General features: G+C 41.8%; 1 protein-coding gene across 1 annotated transcript in view; it reads left to right on the top strand.

The window, feature by feature from the left end:
- Nucleotides 1–19,841, top strand: part of LOC139416851 (neural cell adhesion molecule L1-like) — a 135,315-nt gene that overhangs the window by 104,137 nt on the left and 11,337 nt on the right. Inside the window, exons 15-22 of the mRNA XM_071165987.1 lie at nt 8,417–8,518; nt 9,919–10,116; nt 10,266–10,336; nt 10,938–11,160; nt 13,319–13,434; nt 14,025–14,241; nt 14,331–14,450; nt 17,398–17,571. Of these exons, the coding sequence (XP_071022088.1) occupies nt 8,417–8,518; nt 9,919–10,116; nt 10,266–10,336; nt 10,938–11,160; nt 13,319–13,434; nt 14,025–14,241; nt 14,331–14,450; nt 17,398–17,571 (1,221 nt within the window). The remainder of the gene's footprint in view (nt 1–8,416; nt 8,519–9,918; nt 10,117–10,265; nt 10,337–10,937; nt 11,161–13,318; nt 13,435–14,024; nt 14,242–14,330; nt 14,451–17,397; nt 17,572–19,841) is intronic.

The raw sequence follows: 19,841 nt of genomic DNA, 5'->3' as shown, positions 1-19,841 counted from the left end.
TAGGTTAATGCTGTGTTGTATTATGTAGTAATAGGTTAATGCTGTGTGCAGTGTAGTAATAGGTTAATGCTGTGTGCAGTGTAGTAATAGGTTAATGCTGTGTTGTATTATGTAGTAATAGGTTAATGCTGTGTGCAGTGTAGTAATAGGTTAATGCTGTGTTGTATTATGTAGTAATAGGTTAATGCTGTGTTGTATTATGTAGTAATAGGTTAATGCTGTGTTGTGTTAATGCTGTGTTGTATTATGTAGTAATAGGTTAATGCTGTGTTGTGTTAATGCTGTGTTGTATTATATAGTAATAGGTTAATGCTGTGATGTATTATGTAGTAATAGGTTAATGCTGTGTTGTATTATGTAGTAATAGGTTAATGCTGTGTTGTATTATGTAGTAATAGGTTAATGCTGTGCGCAGTGTTGTAATAGGTTAATGCTGTGTTGTATTATGTAGTAATAGGTTAATGCTGTGTTGTGTTAATGCCGTGTTGTATTATGTAGTAATAGGTTAATGCTGTGTTGTATTATGTAGTAATAGGTTAATGCTGTGTTGTATTATGTAGTAATAGGTTAATGCTGTGTGCAGTGTAGTAATAGGTTAATGCTGTGTTGTATTATGTAGTAATAGGTTAATGCTGTGTGCAGTGTAGTAATAGGTTAATGCTGTGTGCAGTGTAGTAATAGGTTAATGCTGTGTTGTATTATGTAGTAATAGGTTAATGCTGTGTGCAGTGTAGTAATAGGTTAATGCTGTGTTGTATTATGTAGTAATAGGTTAATGCTGTGTTGTATTATGTAGTAATAGGTTAATGCTGTGTTGTGTTAATGCTGTGTTGTATTATGTAGTAATAGGTTAATGCTGTGTTGTGTTAATGCTGTGTTGTATTATGTAGTAATAGGTTAATGCTGTGATGTATTATGTAGTAATAGGTTAATGCTGTGTTGTATTATGTAGTAATAGGTTAATGCTGTGTTGTATTATGTAGTAATAGGTTAATGCTGTGCGCAGTGTAGTAATAGGTTAATGCTGTGTTGTATTATGTAGTAATAGGTTAATGCTGTGTTGTGTTAATGCCGTGTTGTATTATGTAGTAATAGGTTAATGCTGTGTTGTATTATGTAGTAATAGGTTAATGCTGTGTTGTATTATGTAGTAATAGGTTAATGCTGTGTGCAGTGTAGTAATAGGTTAATGCTGTGTTGTATTATGTAGTAATAGGTTAATGCTGTGTTGTATTATGTAGTAATAGGTTAATGCTGTGTGCAGTGTAGTAATAGGTTAATGCTGTGTGCAGTGTAGTAATAGGTTAATGCTGTGTTGTTTTATGTAGTAATAGGTTAATGCCGTGTTGTATTATGTAGTAATAGGTTAATGCTGTGTTGTATTATGTAGTAATAGGTTAATGCTGTGTGCAGTGTAGTAATAGGTTAATGCTGTGTGCAGTGTAGTAATAGGTTAATGCTGTGTTGTATTATGTAGTAATAGGTTAATGCTGTGTTGTGTTAATGCTGTGTTGTGTTAATGCTGTGTTGTATTATGTAGTAATAGGTTAATGCTGTGTGCAGTGTAGTAATAGGTTAATGCTGTGTGCAGTGTAGTAATAGGTTAATGCTGTGTTGTATTATGTAGTAATAGGTTAATGCTGTGTGCAGTGTAGTAATAGGTTAATGCTGTGTGCAGTGTAGTAATAGGTTCATGTTGTGTGCAGTGTAGTAATAGGTTAATGCTGTGTGCAGTGTAGTAATAGGTTAATGCTGTGTTGTATTATGTAGTAATAGGTTAATGCTGTGTGCAGTGTAGTAATAGGTTAATGCTGTGTGCAGTGTAGTAATAGGTTAATGCTGTGTGCAGTGTAGTAATAGGTTAATGCTGTGTGCAGTGTAGTAATAGGTTAATGCTGTGTTGTATTATGTAGTAATAGGTTAATGCTGTGTGCAGTGTAGTAATAGGTTAATGCTGTGTTGTATTATGTAGTAATAGGTTAATGCTGTGTGCAGTGTAGTAATAGGTTAATGCTGTGTGCAGTGTAGTAATAGGTTAATGCTGTGTTGTATTATGTAGTAATAGGTTAATGCTGTGTTGTATTATGTAGTAATAGGTTAATGCTGTGTTGTATTATGTAGTAATAGGTTAATGCTGTGTGCAGTGTAGTAATAGGTTAATGCTGTGTGCAGTGTAGTAATAGGTTAATGCTGTGTTGTATTATGTAGTATTAGGTTAATGCTGTGTTGTATTATGTAGTAATAGGTTAATGCTGTGTTGTATTATGTAGTAATAGGTTAATGCTGTGTGCAGTGTAGTAATAGGTTAATGCTGTGTGCAGTGTAGTAATAGGTTAATGCTGTGTTGTATTATGTAGTAATAGGTTAATGCTGTGTTGTATTATGTAGTAATAGGTTAATGCTGTGTGCAGTGTAGTAATAGGTTAATGCTGTGTTGTATTATGTAGTAATAGGTTAATGCTGTGTTGTATTATGTAGTATTAGGTTAATGCTGTGTTGTATTATGTAGTAATAGGTTAATGCTGTGTGCAGTGTAGTAATAGGTTAATGCTGTGTGCAGTGTAGTAATAGGTTAATGCTGTGTTGTATTATGTAGTAATAGGTTAATGCTGTGTGCAGTGTAGTAATAGGTTAATGCTGTGTGCAGTGTAGTAATAGGTTAATGCTGTGTTGTATTATGTAGTAATAGGTTAATGCTGTGTGCAGTGTAGTAATAGGTTAATGCTGTGTGCAGTGTAGTAATAGGTTAATGCTGTGTGCAGTGTAGTAATAGGTTCATGTTGTGTGCAGTGTAGTAATAGGTTAATGCTGTGTGCAGTGTAGTAATAGGTTAATGCTGTGTTGTATTATGTAGTAATAGGTTAATGCTGTGTGCAGTGTAGTAATAGGTTAATGCTGTGTGCAGTGTAGTAATAGGTTAATGCTGTGTGCAGTGTAGTAATAGGTTAATGCTGTGTGCAGTGTAGTAATAGGTTAATGCTGTGTTGTATTATGTAGTAATAGGTTAATGCTGTGTGCAGTGTAGTAATAGGTTAATGCTGTGTGCAGTGTAGTAATAGGTTAATGCTGTGTGCAGTGTAGTAATAGGTTAATGCTGTGTTGTATTATGTAGTAATAGGTTAATGCTGTGTGCAGTGTAGTAATAGGTTAATGCTGTGTTGTATTATGTAGTAATAGGTTAATGCTGTGTGCAGTGTAGTAATAGGTTAATGCTGTGTGCAGTGTAGTAATAGGTTAATGTTGTGTTGTATTATGTAGTAATAGGTTAATGCTGTGTGCAGTGTAGTAATAGGTTAATGCTGTGTTGTATTATGTAGTAATAGGTTAATGCTGTGTTGTATTATGTAGTAATAGGTTAATGCTGTGTGCAGTGTAGTAATAGGTTAATGCTGTGTTGTATTATGTAGTAATAGGTTAATGCTGTGTTGTATTATGTAGTAATAGGTTAATGCTGTGTTGTATTATGTAGTAATAGGTTAATGCTGTGTGCAGTGTAGTAATAGGTTAATGCTGTGTGCAGTGTAGTAATAGGTTAATGCTGTGTGCAGTGTAGTAATAGGTTAATGCTGTGTGCAGTGTAGTAATAGGTTAATGCTGTGTTGTATTATGTAGTAATAGGTTAATGCTGTGTGCAGTGTAGTAATAGGTTAATGCTGTGTTGTGTTATGTAGTAATAGGTTAATGCTGTGTTGTATTATGTAGTAATAGGTTAATGCTGTGTGCAGTGTAGTAATAGGTTAATGCTGTGTTGTTTTATGTAGTAATAGGTTAATGCTGTGTTGTATTATGTAGTAATAGGTTAATGCTGTGTTGTATTATGTAGTAATAGGTTAATGCTGTGTGCAGTGTAGTAATAGGTTAATGCTGTGTGCAGTGTAGTAATAGGTTAATGCTGTGTTGTATTATGTAGTAATAGGTTAATGCTGTGTTGTATTATGTAGTAATAGGTTAATGCTGTGTTGTATTATGTAGTATTAGGTTAATGCTGTGTGCAGTGTAGTAATAGGTTAATGCTGTGTGCAGTGTAGTAATAGGTTAATGCTGTGTTGTATTATGTAGTAATAGGTTAATGCTGTGTTGTATTATGTAGTAATAGGTTAATGCTGTGTGCAGTGTAGTAATAGGTTAATGCTGTGTGCAGTGTAGTAATAGGTTAATGCTGTGTTGTATTATGTAGTAATAGGTTAATGCTGTGTTGTGTTAATGCTGTGTTGTATTATGTAGTAATAGGTTAATGCTGTGTTGTATTATGTAGTAATAGGTTAATGCTGTGTTGTATTATGTAGTATTAGGTTAATGCTGTGTGCAGTGTAGTGTACTCTACAGCAGTGGGGACTCAGTCCGGCGTTAAACTTACTCCTGAAAGTTGTAATAGTAGAAAGCACAACGTGCAATTTCGGGTCGTGCATCATCCGTTCCTCTTGTCATTTTAGTTAATGCATACCTTCATACTGAAATGATTGGCCCCCTTGATAAAGATGAGCAAAAAATACTGTATAAAATAAATAATGCAAGTACCGATCTACACTACATGACCAAAAGTATGTGGACACCTGGTCGTTGAACAGCTCAGTCCAAAATCATGGGCATTAATACAGAAATTGGAATTGGTCCCCCCTTTGCTGGTAGAACAGCCTCCACTCTTCTGTAAAGGCTTTCCACTAGATGTTGGAACATTGCTGCAGGGACTTGCTTCCATTCAGCCACAAGAGCATTACTGAGGTCGGCTGCTGATGTTGGGCGATTAGGCATGGCTCGCAGTGGGCGTTCCAATTCATCCCAAAGGTGTTCGATGGGGTTGAGGTCAGGGCACTGTGCAGGCCAGTCAAGTTCTTCCACACTGATCTCAACAAACCATTTCTGTGTGGACCTCGCTTTGTGCACGGGTCATTGTCGTGCACGGGTCATTGTCGTGCACGGGTCATTGTCATGCACAGGAAAGGGCATTCCCCAAACTGTTGCCGCAGCGTTAAGATTTCCCTTCACTGGAACTAAGGGGCCTTGCCTGAACCATGAAAAACAGCCCCAGATCATTATTCCTCCTCCACAAAACTTTACTATGCATCCTGGCATCAGCCATACCCAGTTTAGTCCGTTGGACTGCCAGAGAACGCGTTTCCACTGCTCCAGAGTCCAATGGCGGTGAGCTTTACACCACTTCAGCCGACACTTGCGCATGGGGATCTTAGGCTTGTGTGTGGCTGCACGGCTATGAAAACCCATTTCAGGTAGCTCCCGACAAACAGTTATTGTGCTGATGTTCCTTCAAGAGGCTGTTTGGAACTCAGTAGTGGGTGTTGCAAACAAGGACAGACAATTTTGACACGTTACGCTCTTTAGCACAGATTCGTCTAGAATGTTGTATGCTGTAGCATTAAGATTTCCCTGCTTCCATTCAGCCACAAGAGCATTAGTGAGGTCGGGCACTGATGTTGGGGGATTAGGCCTGGCACGCAGTCGGCATTCCAATTCATCCCAAAGGTGTTCGATGGGGTTGAGGTTCTTGAGGTTCTTCCACACTGATCTCGACAAACCATTTCTGTATGGACCTCGCTTTGTGCACGGCGGCATTGTCATGCTGAAACAGGAAAGGGCCTTTCCCCAAACTGTTCCCACAAAGTTGGAAGCACAAAACTGTCTAGAATGTCATTGTATGCTGTGGCGTTAAGATTTCCCTTCACCCTACAAGCCCACATAGAGGCATCCACAGACACCATTAAAAGGGCTTGGGAACAAGAACTTGGCTCAGAAATCTCAGTTGAGGACTGGGTAGAAGCTCTCAGGAATATAAACCACAGTTCAGTGAATGCCAGACACAACCTTGTACAGTTTAAGGTGATACACAGGTTACATTACTCAAAAGTAAAACTGCATAAAATATTCCCGGACACCTCACCACTGTGTGAGAGGTGCAAGCAGGATGAGGGGACGTTGACCCACTTATTCTGTTACATGTATACTGGGCTCTCATTTTTGATTATTTATCTAGAGCCTTTGATAGAGTTCTAGCCCCAGACCCATTGACCGCTCTGTTTGGTACAGTTGATGGGAATAATCACGAAGGGAAAGCTGTCTCTCTTTGTACTCTGGCTGATATTGCAATTTTGGAAACTGGAGACTGTACCTACCTTTGAAATGTGGTTACGGGATTTAGGGTTCGATACAATACCTCCAATAGAAGTCCAATGTTTTACAAAATATGGCAGCCGATACTGGATAAATGGTCTAGTCCCGCTTCATAACTGGGTTGACGATCTGCTGCTACTCTGTGCTGTACTCCACTCAATATCTATTTTTGGCTGAACTACACTGCTTGTAATGACTAAATGCTGTCTTCCTATACATGTACCACCTAATAGGATTTAGTTTTATTTTGTGTATGTGTGAGTTAAGTTTAGTTTTGTCCTCTAAATTGGCCATCCCATTCAACAGTACAATGAATGTCATTGTTAGTATTGCTGTCTTTTTTATTAGATTTTTTATTGTAAAATAATAAACATATTATTAAAAAAAAGATTTCCCTTCACTGGAACTAAGGGGCGTGGCCCAAACCATGAAAAAGTGCCAGACCATTATTCATCCTCCACCAAACTTTACAGTTGGCACTATGCATTAGGACAGGTAGCATTCTCCTGGCTTCCGCCAAACCCAGATTCGTCCATCGGACTGCCAGATGATGATTCATGATTCATCACTCCAATAGTGGCAAGCGTCCACATCACTCCAATGGAGGCGAGCTTCCACACCACTCCAATGGCGGCGAGCTTCCACACCACTCCAATGGCGGTGAGCGTCCACAACACTCCAATGGCGGTGAGCTTCCACACCACTCCAATGGCGGTGAGCTTCCACACCACTCCAATGGCGGTGAGCTTCCACACCACTCCAATGGCGGCGAGCTTCCACACCACTCCAATGGCGGCGAGCTTCCACACCACTCCAGCTGACACTTGACATAGCGCGTGGTGATTTTAGGCTTATGCGCGGCTGCTCAGCCATGAAAATCCATTTCATGAAGCTCCCGTTGCTTCGAGAGGCAGTTGCAACAGAGGATAGATGATTTTCACGTGCTACGCACTTCAGCACTCGCCAGTCCCGTTCTGTGAGCTTGTGTGGCCAACCACTTCGCAGATAAGCCGTTGTTGGTCCTAGACTTCACAATAACAGCACTTACAGTTGACCTGGGCAGATCTAGCAGAGCAGACATTTTACGAACTTGTTGGAAAGGTGGCATCCTATGACGGTATCTCTTCAGTAAAGCCTTTCTACTGCCAATGTTTCTATGGAGATTGCATGGCTGTGTGTTCGACTTTACACACCTGTCATTTGAAAGGGTGTCCACATACTTTTGTGTATATTGTTTGCTTAGAAAAATTTAGAAATTATTAGTTTTGGAAAGGCAGTGCAGGTTTAGTGGAGAGGGAATCAATGGGACAGCCAAGGAGAAACCAAAACAAACAACAGGCCCTCTTCAACAGCCCACCGGAGCTGCATCTCTGAATGGTCAGTCACTCCATTGGAGCTGCTTCTCTGAATGGTCAGTCACTCCATTGGAGCTGCTTCTCTGAATGGTCAGTCACTCCATTGGAGCTGCTTCTCTGAATGGTCTGTCACTCCATTGGAGCTGCTCCTCTGAATGGTCAGTCACTCCATTGGAGCTGCTTCTCTGAATGGTCAGTCACTCCATTGGAGCTGCTTCTCTGAATGGTCAGTCACTCCATTGGAGCTGCTCCTCTGAATGGTCAGTCACTCCATTGCCAGTAGCGTAACACCCACGTGAATAATAAAATAGAAGACATCAGAACTTTAAAATAACACATGGAATCATGTAGTAACCAAAAAAAGTGTTAAACAAATCAAAATATATTTGTGATTTTTTTTAAAGTAGCCACCCTTTGCCTTGATGACAGCTTTGCACACTCTTGGCATTCTCTCAACCAGCTTCATGAGGTAGTCACCTGGAATGCATTTAAATTAACAGGTGTGCCTTGTTAAAAGTTAATTTGTCAATTGTCTTTCCTTAATGCGTTTGAGCCAATCAGCAACGACAGTTAAGTGTGTTCATAAATTCCCTCTGGAGTTACAGAGTGCACTCCAGGCGTTCGTAAATTCAGAGCGTTGGAGGGTACAGAGGGCCGAGGAGTAGGGTTCATCCGAGCGTTCTGACCTTACAATGGCAGTCAAGCACCCAAGCTATCTAAAGTTAGTTAGCTGGCTTGCTAGCTACTTGCAGATACAAATGAGAGAACACCTCACTCTGACCGTTTTACTCGCCCTAGCAGAGCTGATTAGGCTGTGCAAGGCAGAAACCAAAAGGTGCACCGAGTGGGAGCCCCTGGACTGACTTTGGGAAACCCTGAATATGTTCTGTTAACGATGTCTTTAATATACCTCTCTGTGTTTCTCCCTCTTCCAGACCGTCCAGACCCCCCCACCCAGCTCCAGGTCTCTGACCCTAAGGACCGCAATGTCACCCTGAGTTGGACCGCAGGAGATGACCACAACAGCCCTGTCATAAGTAGTCTAACAACCAACACACTGACACTAGAATGACCACAACATGACCACAACCACCCTGCAGTAGGCTCACAACCAAGTCATGGAGACATACCATGCACAGTTTGAGCTACTCCAGGAAGAGACGTTGCAGGCTAGCTCAATGCTGCACTCTCTTATTGAGTAATTCAAGTTGAAGGCCGACCCTCGCAGGCTTTCATTAGAAACACAATTATCCTTATAACTTCTTCTCTGTGCGATTTTAAAATAATTAGTTCAAGGACATACAGCTGGTACCATGATTGTAATTTATTTTATATTTATTTACACAAAGATTGACCACGAAGTGTGCCATTATTCAATTCACTATAATGTGCTGCTAACAATGCCTGCAGTACTGCGGTCGGCCTTGAACCGCCGTGGCTTAAATGAGATGGGGCAGTCATTCTCCCCTGCTCTCAACAGACACTGATCCCTGAGCTTGAGCTTGCCTAGCTGGCCCAATGGAACCAATCAAACAGCCCCAACAGTGCTAATTGCAAACCCTGCCTATCTGCCTATCTGTCACCTCAGGCAAGCTCAATCAAATGCTCAGAATTATTAGAACTCAGGTCTGATTGATACTACAGCCCTGTGATGCTTTAAACCACAAACCCAAAGCTGTCCTATCATGTATCTCCCCTGGGAGAGTATTAGTTTCAGTGGAGATGACCACAGCTGTCCAGGCCTGAGACAGAATAGACACTGCTGCCTGACTTTGATAACAACATCACTTTGAGTTACCAACCCCATACCATACAATCATTATATCATCATATCTCTCCTGAGAGCACGGAAGTCTGTTTTCTCATTACATGGACTGAGTGATTTCTGCATTGTCATATATTACTTCATCTCTTCTGCTTAGTGGTTAAGTCATTGGACCATTGGACCCCTGCATTGTCACTGATTCTCTCTCTCTCTTCTCTCTCTTTTCTCTCCTCTCTTTTCTCTCTCTCTTCTCTCCTCTTTTTCTCTCTCTTTTCTCTTTCATTTTCTCTCTCTCTCTCTTTTCTCTTTCATTTCTCTCTCTCTCTCTTTTCTCTTTCATTTCTCTCTCTCTCTCTTTTCTCTTTCTTTTCTCTCTCTCTTTCTTTTCTCTCTCTCTCTCTTTTCTCTTTCTCCTCTCTCTCTTCTCTCTCGCTTCTCTTTTCTCTCACGCTCTCTTTTCTCTCTTCTCTCTCTCTTTTGTCTTTTCTCTCGCTCTCTCTTTTTTCTCTCGCTCTCTTTCTCTTGCTCTCTCTTTTCTCTCGCTCTCTCTTTTTTCTCGCTCTCTCTTTTCTCTTTCTCTCTTTTCTCTTTTCTCTCTCCTCTCTCTTTCTTTTCTCTCTCTCTCTCTCTCTCTCTCTCTCTCTCTCTCTCTCTCTCTCTCTCTCTCTCCAGTGTTTGTGGTGGAGTTTGAAGATGGTGACTCTAAGGAGCGGGGTTGGGAGGAGCTGAAGAGAGTCAGTGGAACTCATGAGAGCGTGACCATTTCTCTGCAACCATACGTGTCCTACCGCTTCCGGGTCATCTCCATCAACAACATCGGGAAGAGTGACCCCAGCATGCCCTCTGACCTTCACAGCACCCCACCTCAAGGTTAGATATTATAATATATCAAAGTTAAATGTCAAGTAGAGATGAACCAGGCTAAATGTTCTAAATGATCCAATACATGGAACACATCTTTAATGTTTAATAAAGCTTCCAAGCTTTAATGTTTAATCAAGCTTGAATTATTCCAACAGCTCCAGACAATAACCCAGAGAATGTGAGGAGTGAGTCTACAGACCCAGACACCCTGGTCATCACATGGGAGGTGAGGCTTGTTAAATCAAATAAAGATATGTAACCCATTATTATTATTAATGTATTACTATTATTATTATCATTATTATCATTCATATTATTACTATCACTATCATTACTATTACTTTCATCATTATTGTTATCATTATTATCATTATTTATTATTATTATTATTACTATTATTAATATCAATATTATATCATTATTATTATTACTATTATCATTACTATTGTTATCATTGTATTATCATTATTTATTATTATTATTACTATTATTATCATTATTGTTATCATTACTATTGTTATCATTGTATTATCATTATTTATTATTATTATTACTATTATTATCATTATTGTTATCATTACTATTGTTATCATTATATTATCATTATTATTATTATTTATTATTATTATTACTATTATCATTATCATTATTACTATTATTATTGTCATTATTATTGTATATTATTATTATATAATTTATTATTATTATTGTTATTACCCTTACTATTATTGTCCCCTACCACCACACACTAGAACATTTTCAAAATGTTTTTGTTATTATTGTAGGAAGGGCTGATTGGCTCATATCCCTGTATGTCACTGTCACAGGAGATGGACAGGCGTGTGTTTAACGGCCCAGAGTTCCACTACAAGGTGTTCTGGAAAAGGGTGGCAGGTGACACAACCTGGTACTCTAATGTCTCCACTGAGCCACCGTACATCGTCACTGAAGTGGGCAACTTCTCCGCATTTCAAATCAAAGTTCAGGCTGCCAATCAGAAAGGAGAGGGACCTGAGCTAGACCCTGTGACTGGTTACTCTGGAGAGGACTGTAAGATTTTGTTTTAGAATTCCCTCTTTCTGTAATTGTCTCTCTCTCTCTCGCTACTGTGTTCTCTCCTCTCTTTCTGTAATTATCTCTCTCTCTCTCTGGCTACTGTGTTCTCTCCTCTCTTTATGTAATGATCTCTCTCTCTCTCTCTCTCTCTCTCTCTCTCTCTCTCTCTCTCTCGCTACTGTGTTCTCTCCTCTCTTTCTGTAATTATCTCTCTCTCTCTCTGGCTACTGTGTTCTCTCCTCTCTTTCTGTAATGATCTCTCTCTCTCGCTACTGTGTTCTCTCCTCTCTTTCTGTAATGATCTCTCTCTTTCTCTCTCTCTCGCTACTTTGTTCTCTCCTCTCTTTCTGTAATGATCTCTCTCTCTCTCTCTCTCTCTCTGGCTACTGTGTTCTCTCCTCTCTTTCTGTAATGATCTCTCTCTCTCTGGCTACTGTGTTCTCTCCTCTCTTTCTGTAATGATCTCTCTCTCTCTGGCTACTGTGTTCTCTCCTCTCTTTCTGTAATGATCTCTCTCTCTCTCTCTCTCTCTCTCTCTCGCTACTTTGTTCTCTCCTCTCTTTCTGTAATGATCTCTCTCTTTCTCTCTCTCTCGCTACTTTGTTCTCTCCTCTCTTTCTGTAATGATCTCTCTCTCTCTCTCTCTCTCTCTCTGGCTACTGTGTTCTCTCCTCTCTTTCTGTAATGATCTCTCTCTCTCTGGCTACTGTGTTCTCTCCTCTCTTTCTGTAATGATCTCTCTCTCTCTGGCTACTGTGTTCTCTCCTCTCTTTCTGTAATGATCTCTCTCTCTCTGGCTACTGTGTTCTCTCCTCTCTTTCTGTAATGATCTCTCTCTCTCTCGCGACTGTGTTCTCTCCTCTCTTTCTGTAATGATCTCTCTCTGGCTACTGCGTTCTCTCCTCTTTTTGTAATAATCTCTCTCTCTCTCTCTCTCTCTCTCTCTCTCTCGCTACTGTGTTCTCTCCTCTCTTTCTGTAATGATCTCTCTCTCGCTACTGCGTTCTCTCCTCTTCTGTAATGATCTCTCTCTCTTTCTCTCTCTCGCTACTTTGTTCTCTCCTCTCTTTCTGTAATGATCTCTCTCTCGCTACTGCGTTCTCTCCTCTTCTGTAATGATCTCTCTCTCTTTCTCTCTCTCGCTACTTTGTTCTCTCCTCTCTTTCTGTAATGATCTCTCTCTCTCGCTACTGCGTTCTCTCCTCTTCTGTAATGATCTATCGCTCTCTCTCTCTGGCTACTGTGTTCTCTCCTCTCTTTCTGTAATGATCTCTCTCTGGCTACTGTGTTCTCTCCTCTCTTTCTGTAATGATCTCTCTCTCTCTCTCTCTCTCTCGCTCTCTCTCTCTCTCGCTACTGTGTTCTCTCCTCTCTTTCTGTAATGATCTCTCTCTCTCTCGCTACTGTGTTCTCTCCTCTCTTTCTGTAATGATCTCTCTCTGGCTACTGCGTTCTCTCCTCTTTTTGTAATAATCTCTCTCTCTCTCTCTCTCTCTCGCTACTGTGTTCTCTCCTCTCTTTCTGTAATGATCTCTCTCTCGCTACTGCGTTCTCTCCTCTTCTGTAATGATCTCTCTCTCTTTCTCTCTCTCGCTACTTTGTTCTCTCCTCTCTTTCTGTAATGATCTCTCTCTCTCTCTCTCTCTCTCTCTCACTACTGTGTTCTCTCCTCTCTTTCTGTAATGATCTCTCTCTCGCTACTGCGTTCTCTCCTCTTCTGTAATGATCTCTCTCTCTTTCTCTCTCTCGCTACTGTGTTCTCTCCTCTTTTTCTGTAATGATCTCTCTCTCTCTCTCTCTCTCTCTCGCTACTTTGTTCTCTCCTCTCTTTCTGTAAAGATCTCTCTCTCTCTGGCTACTGCGTTCTCTCCTCTCTTTCTGTAATGAAGAATAAAGACATTTCAAATGTCATATTATGTATATATACAGAGGTGTCTAACCCTCTCCCCTGAACACTCCCTCTGTTTCTGTCTCTCCCTCACTCTCATTCCTGCTGTTCTCATTCTCTCCTCTTATTCTCCCTCTAATGATGACCAATTAGTCTATTGCGTTCACCGGTAAACAATACAATAATAAACACTCAAGTGATTATGATGCTGATGATGATTCTCTCCCCTCTCTGCATCTCTCTCCCCCCCCCCCCTTCCTCCAGTCCCCCTGAAGGCTCCTCAGAATGTGGCTATGGTGCTGCTCAACAGTTCAGCCATCAGGGTGACATGGGAACCAGTGAACGAAAAGACTGTCAGAGGACACCTGCTGGGATATAAGGTGACTTGCACCATGTCCATGTTCAACTCCAGCTCTGGCACTGAAATAGCTTCTACTACAAGAGAGATACAATGACTGCCAATTTCCTGTCCCCTTTACTCCTTCCCCCCTCTGTGTGTCATATCAACATCATAACCATGACATTATGGCCACATAGAGCTTTATAACTTCTTCCCTCCCAGATCCACCTGCCGGGCTGCATGCATTACACATCATAAACATGACCTCACAGCTACATAGAGCTACATAGAGCATTATTACAGCTTATAACCTTCCTCCTCTGCCCTCTCTCCTCACCAGATCCACCTGCTGAGGTTTGGCTCCAGGGGCCACCACCGGGGCTGCATACATTACACATCATAAACATGACCTCACAGCTACATAGAGCTACATAGAGCATTATTACAGCTTATAACCTTCCTCCTCTGCCCTCTCTCCTCACCAGATCCACCTGCTGAGGTTTGGCTCCAGGGGCCACCACCGGGGCTGAATACATTACACATCATAAACATGACCTCACAGCTACATAGAGCTACATAGAGCATTATTACAGCTTATAACCTTCCTCCTCTGCCCTCTCTCCTCACCAGATCCACCTGCTGAGGTTTGGCTCGAGGGGCCACCACCAAGGCCGTAGGGCTAGAGAGCCAGACACCAGTGTTGAGGTGGAGACAGGGCCCAAAGAGGAGAAGAGAGTCCTGGGGGGACTCAGACCCTACTCTCACTACACCCTCACTGTCACTGTGTTCAACAGCAAGGGAGAGGGCCCCCCCTCCAAGACCCTGTCCTTTGAAACTGACGAGGGAGGTGAGAGAAAGGGAAAAGCAGGGGGGGGGACGACAGTGTACACTGCAGTGGAAGGATACTCTAATCAAGCGTGCCTGTGTTCCTGTCAGCTCCTGGCCCCCCGATGTCCTTACGCCTGGACAGCCATGCAGGCACAGAGATGACCCTACACTGGACACCTCCTGCCCAACCAAATGGAGTTCTCAAAGGATACCTGCTGCAGTACCAGAGTGGTTACCTTACTACACCTCTCCCCCTTAACTGGCTATCTTTAATCAGACGAGGGTAGTCTAGTAATCTAGTGATGTGCCCTTGAGCAAGGCACTTAATCCTAATTACTCCTTTAAATGACTCAAATGTAAATATGTGTGTTCAACTGACTGTCATAGCAAGTCTACACATCTTGTCTGTTTCTCTGTCTTGTAAAAGACAACAAACAGTGCTACTTATTATCATATGGTATCACTGATCTATCTCTGTTGTTTCTCTGTGACATGTTGTTGATGTATTACCAGTCACTTCTAGAGATGGCTAGTGAATTATATATCAATCATATTCCATCAATCCATCAAGACTAACCTACATAACGTTATAGACCCTTCCTCAAATTCTGTCAGAGACAAACCTATAAAACGTTATAGACCCTTCCTCAACTATGTCAGAGACAAACCTACATAATGTTATAGACCCTTCCTCAACTATGTCAGAGACAAACCTATAAAACGTTATAGACCCTTCCTCAACTATGTCAGAGACAAACCTACATAATGTTATAGACCCTTCCTCAACTATGTCAGAGACAAACCTACATAACGTTATAGACTATTCCTCAACTATGTCAGAGACAAACCTACATAACGTTATAGACTATTCCTCAACTGTGTCAGAGACAAACCTACATAACGTTATAGACTATTCCTCAACTATGTCAGAGACAAACGTACATAATGTTATAGACCCTTCCTCAACTGTGTCAGAGACAAACCTACATAATGTTATAGACCCTTCCTCAACTATGTCAGAGACAAACCTACATAATGTTATAGACTATTCCTCAACTATGTCAGAGACAAACCTACATAATGTTATAGACCCTTCCTCAACTATGTCAGAGACAAACCTACATAATGTTATAGACTATTCCTCAACTATGTCAGAGACAAACCTACATAACGTTATAGACCCTTCCTCAACTATGTCAGAGACAAACCTACATAATGTTATAGACCCTTCCTCAACTATGTCAGAGACAAACCTACATAATGTTATAGACTATTCCTCAACTATGTCAGAGACAAACCTACATAATGTTATAGACCCTTCCTCAACTATGTCAGAGACAAACCTACATAATGTTATAGACCCTTCCTCAACTATGTCAGAGACAAACCTACATAATGTTATAGACTATTCCTCAACTATGTCAGAGACAAACCTATAAAAAGTTATAGACCCTTCCTCAACTATGTCAGAGACAAACCTACATAATGTTATAGACCCTTCCTCAACTATGTCAGAGACAAACCTACATAATGTTATAGACTATTCCTCAACTATGTCAGAGACAAACCTACATAATGTTATAGACCCTTCCTCAACTGTGTCAGAGACAAACCTACATAATGTTATAGACCCTTCCTCAACTATGTCAGAGACAAACCTACATAATGTTATAGACTATTCCTCAACTATGTCAGAGACAAACCTACATAATGTTATAGACTATTCCTCAACTATGTCAGAGACAAACCTACATAATGTTATAGACCCTTCCTCAACTATGTCAGAGACAAACCTACATAACGTTATAGACTATTCCTCAACTATGTCAGAGACAAACCTACATAACGTTATAGACTATTCCTCAACTATGTCAGAGACAAACCTACATAACGTTATAGACTATTCCTCAACTATGTCAGAGACAAACCTACATAACGTTATAGACTATTCCTCAACTATGTCAGAGACAAACCTACATAATGTTATAGACCCTTCCTCAACTATGTCAGAGACAAACCTACATAATGTTATAGACCCTTCCTCAACTATGTCAGAGACAAACCTACATAACGTTATAGACCCTTCCTCAACTATGTCAGAGACAAACCTACATAATGTTATAGACTATTCCTCAACTATGTCAGAGACAAACCTACATAACGTTATAGACCCTTCCTCAACTATGTCAGAGACAAACCTACATAATGTTATAGACCCTTCCTCAACTATGTCAGAGACAAACCTACATAATGTTATAGACCCTTCCTCAACTATGTCAGAGACAAACCTACATAACGTTATAGACTATTCCTCAACTATGTCAGAGACAAACCTACATAATGTTATAGACCCTTCCTCAACTATGTCAGAGACAAACCTACATAATGTTATAGACCCTTCCTCAACTATGTCAGAGACAAACCTACATAACGTTATAGACTATTCCTCAACTATGTCAGAGACAAACCTACATAACGTTATAGACTATTCCTCAACTATGTCAGAGACAAACCTATAAAATGTTATAGACCCTTCCTCAACTATGTCAGAGACAAACCTACATAATGTTATAGACCCTTCCTCAACTGTGTCAGAGACAAACCTACATAATGTTATAGACTATTCCTCAACTATGTCAGAGACAAACCTACATAACGTTATAGACTATTCCTCAACTATGTCAGAGACAAACCTACATAACGTTATAGACTATTCCTCAACTATGTCAGAGACAAACCTACATAACGTTATAGACTATTCCTCAACTATGTCAGAGACAAACCTACATAACGTTATAGACCCTTCCTCAACTATGTCAGAGACAAACCTACATAATGTTATAGACCCTTCCTCAACTATGTCAGAGACAAACGTACATAATGTTATAGACCCTTCCTCAACTATGTCAGAGACAAACCTACATAATGTTATAGACCCTTCCTCAACTATGTCAGAGACAAACCTACATAATGTTATAGACTATTCCTCAAATTCTGTCACAGAAAAACGTTATTGACTGTTCTAGTCGACCTTTCCTCTCTATGCCCCTATAGTCGTGAAGAGTGACGACAGCCCGATGCAGGTGGAGACCATAGACGACCACACTGATAGACAGACACACACACACACACGCACACACACACACACACCCTAACCTTCCTGTCCTGTCTGTAGTCGTAAAGAGTGACAGCCCGATGCAGGTGGAGACGATAGACGATCACAAGGTCACTCACCTGACCCTGAAGCAGTTGGACCCTCACAGCCGCTACCGCTTCTACCTGAGGGGGCGCACCTCGGCCGGGGACGGAGAGCCTATCACCAGGGAGGGAGCTACCACACTGGACGGAGGTAGTACTGCAGGAGGAGTATTTATAGAACACACCGAGAGGGTTAACACTAACAGGTTGACTGATTGAGAGCCCATCACCAGGGAGGGAGCTACCACACTGGACGGAGGTAGTACTGCAGGAGGAGTATTTATAGAACACACCGAGAGGGTTAACACTAACAGGTTGACTGATTGAGAGCCCATCACCAGGGAGGGAGCTACCACACTGGACGGAGGTAGTACTGCAGGAGGAGTATTTATAGAACACACCGAGAGGGTTAACACTAACAGGTTGACTGATTGAGAGCCCATCACCAGGGAGGGAGCTACCACACTGGACAGAGGTAGTACTGCAGGAGGAGTATTTATAGAACACACCGAGAGGGTTAACACTAACAGGTTGACTGATTGAGAGCCCATCACCAGGGAGGGAGCTACCACACTGGACGGAGGTAGTACTGCAGGAGGAGTATTTATAGAACACACCGAGAGGGTTAACACTAACAGGTTGACTGATTGAGAGCCCATCACCAGGGAGGGAGCTACCACACTGGACGGAGGTAGTACTGCAGGAGGAGTATTTATAGAACACACCGAGAGGGTTAACACTAACAGGTTGACTGATTGAGAGCCCATCACCAGGGAGGGAGCTACCACACTGGACAGAGGTAGTACTGCAGGAGGAGTATTTATAGAACACACCGAGAGGGTTAACACTAACAGGTTGACTGATTGAGAGCCCATCACCAGGGAGGGAGCTACCACACTGGACAGAGGTAGTACTGCAGGAGGAGTATTTATAGAACACACCGAGAGGGTTAACACTAACAGGTTGACTGATTGAGAGCCCATCACCAGGGAGGGAGCTACCACACTGGACAGAGGTAGTACTGCAGGAGGAGTATTTATAGAACACACCGAGAGGGTTAACACTAACAGGTTGACTGATTGAGAGCCCATCACCAGGGAGGGAGCTACCACACTGGACGGAGGTAGTACTGCAGGAGGAGTATTTATAGAACACACCGAGAGGGTTAACACTAACAGGTTGACTGATTGAGAGCCCATCACCAGGGAGGGAGCTACCACACTGGACAGAGGTAGTACTGCAGGAGGAGTATTTATAGAACACACCGAGAGGGTTAACACTAACAGGTTGACTGATTGAGAGCCCATCACCAGGGAGGGAGCTACCACACTGGACGGAGGTAGTACTGCAGGAGGAGTATTTATAGAACACACCGAGAGGGTTAACACTAACAGGTTGACTGATTGAGAGCCCATCACCAGGGAGGGAGCTACCACACTGGACGGAGGTAGTACTGCAGGAGGAGTATTTATAGAACACACCGAGAGGGTTAACACTAACAGGTTGACTGATTGAGAGCCCATCACCAGGGAGGGAGCTACCACACTGGACAGAGGTAGTACTGCAGGAGGAGTATTTATAGAACACACCGAGAGGGTTAACACTAACAGGTTGACTGATTGAGAGCCCATCACCAGGGAGGGAGCTACCACACTGGACAGAGGTAGTACTGCAGGAGGAGTATTTATAGAACACACCGAGAGGGTTAACACTAACAGGTTGACTGATTGAGAGCCCATCACCAGGGAGGGAGCTACCACACTGGACAGAGGTAGTACTGCAGGAGGAGTATTTATAGAACACACCGAGAGGGTTAACACTAACAGGTTGACTGATTGAGAGCCCATCACCAGGGAGGGAGCTACCACACTGGACGGAGGTAGTACTGCAGGAGGAGTATTTATAGAACACACCGAGAGGGTTAACACTAACAGGTTGACTGATTGAGAGCCCATCACCAGGGAGGGAGCTACCACACTGGACAGAGGTAGTACTGCAGGAGGAGTATTTATAGAACACACCGAGAGGGTTAACACTAACAGGTTGACTGATTGAGAGCCCATCACCAGGGAGGGAGCTACCACACTGGACGGAGGTAGTACTGCAGGAGGAGTATTTATAGAACACACCGAGAGGGTTAACACTAACAGGTTGACTGATTGAGAGCCCATCACCAGGGAGGGAGCTACCACACTGGACAGAGGTAGTACTGCAGGACGATTAGAAGTAGAACAACGGTTTTGTCTACACAATGTGGAAATGTGTCTCCCGGTTTCATACACATAAAACCCGACATTAAAACATAGTGTTTACTGGTGGATGTATCATGCTGTGGTGACATTGTGGAGTATTAGCGCATAAGTAATATTACTGAGTGGTTTAACACTAAAAGGGTGAAAGAGATTCTAACTTGGTGATTCT

This window comes from Oncorhynchus clarkii, chromosome 9 (genome assembly GCF_045791955.1).
Source record: "Oncorhynchus clarkii lewisi isolate Uvic-CL-2024 chromosome 9, UVic_Ocla_1.0, whole genome shotgun sequence".
NCBI lineage: Eukaryota > Metazoa > Chordata > Actinopteri > Salmoniformes > Salmonidae > Oncorhynchus > Oncorhynchus clarkii.
This window is presented reverse-complemented; position numbering and strand designations above follow the sequence as displayed.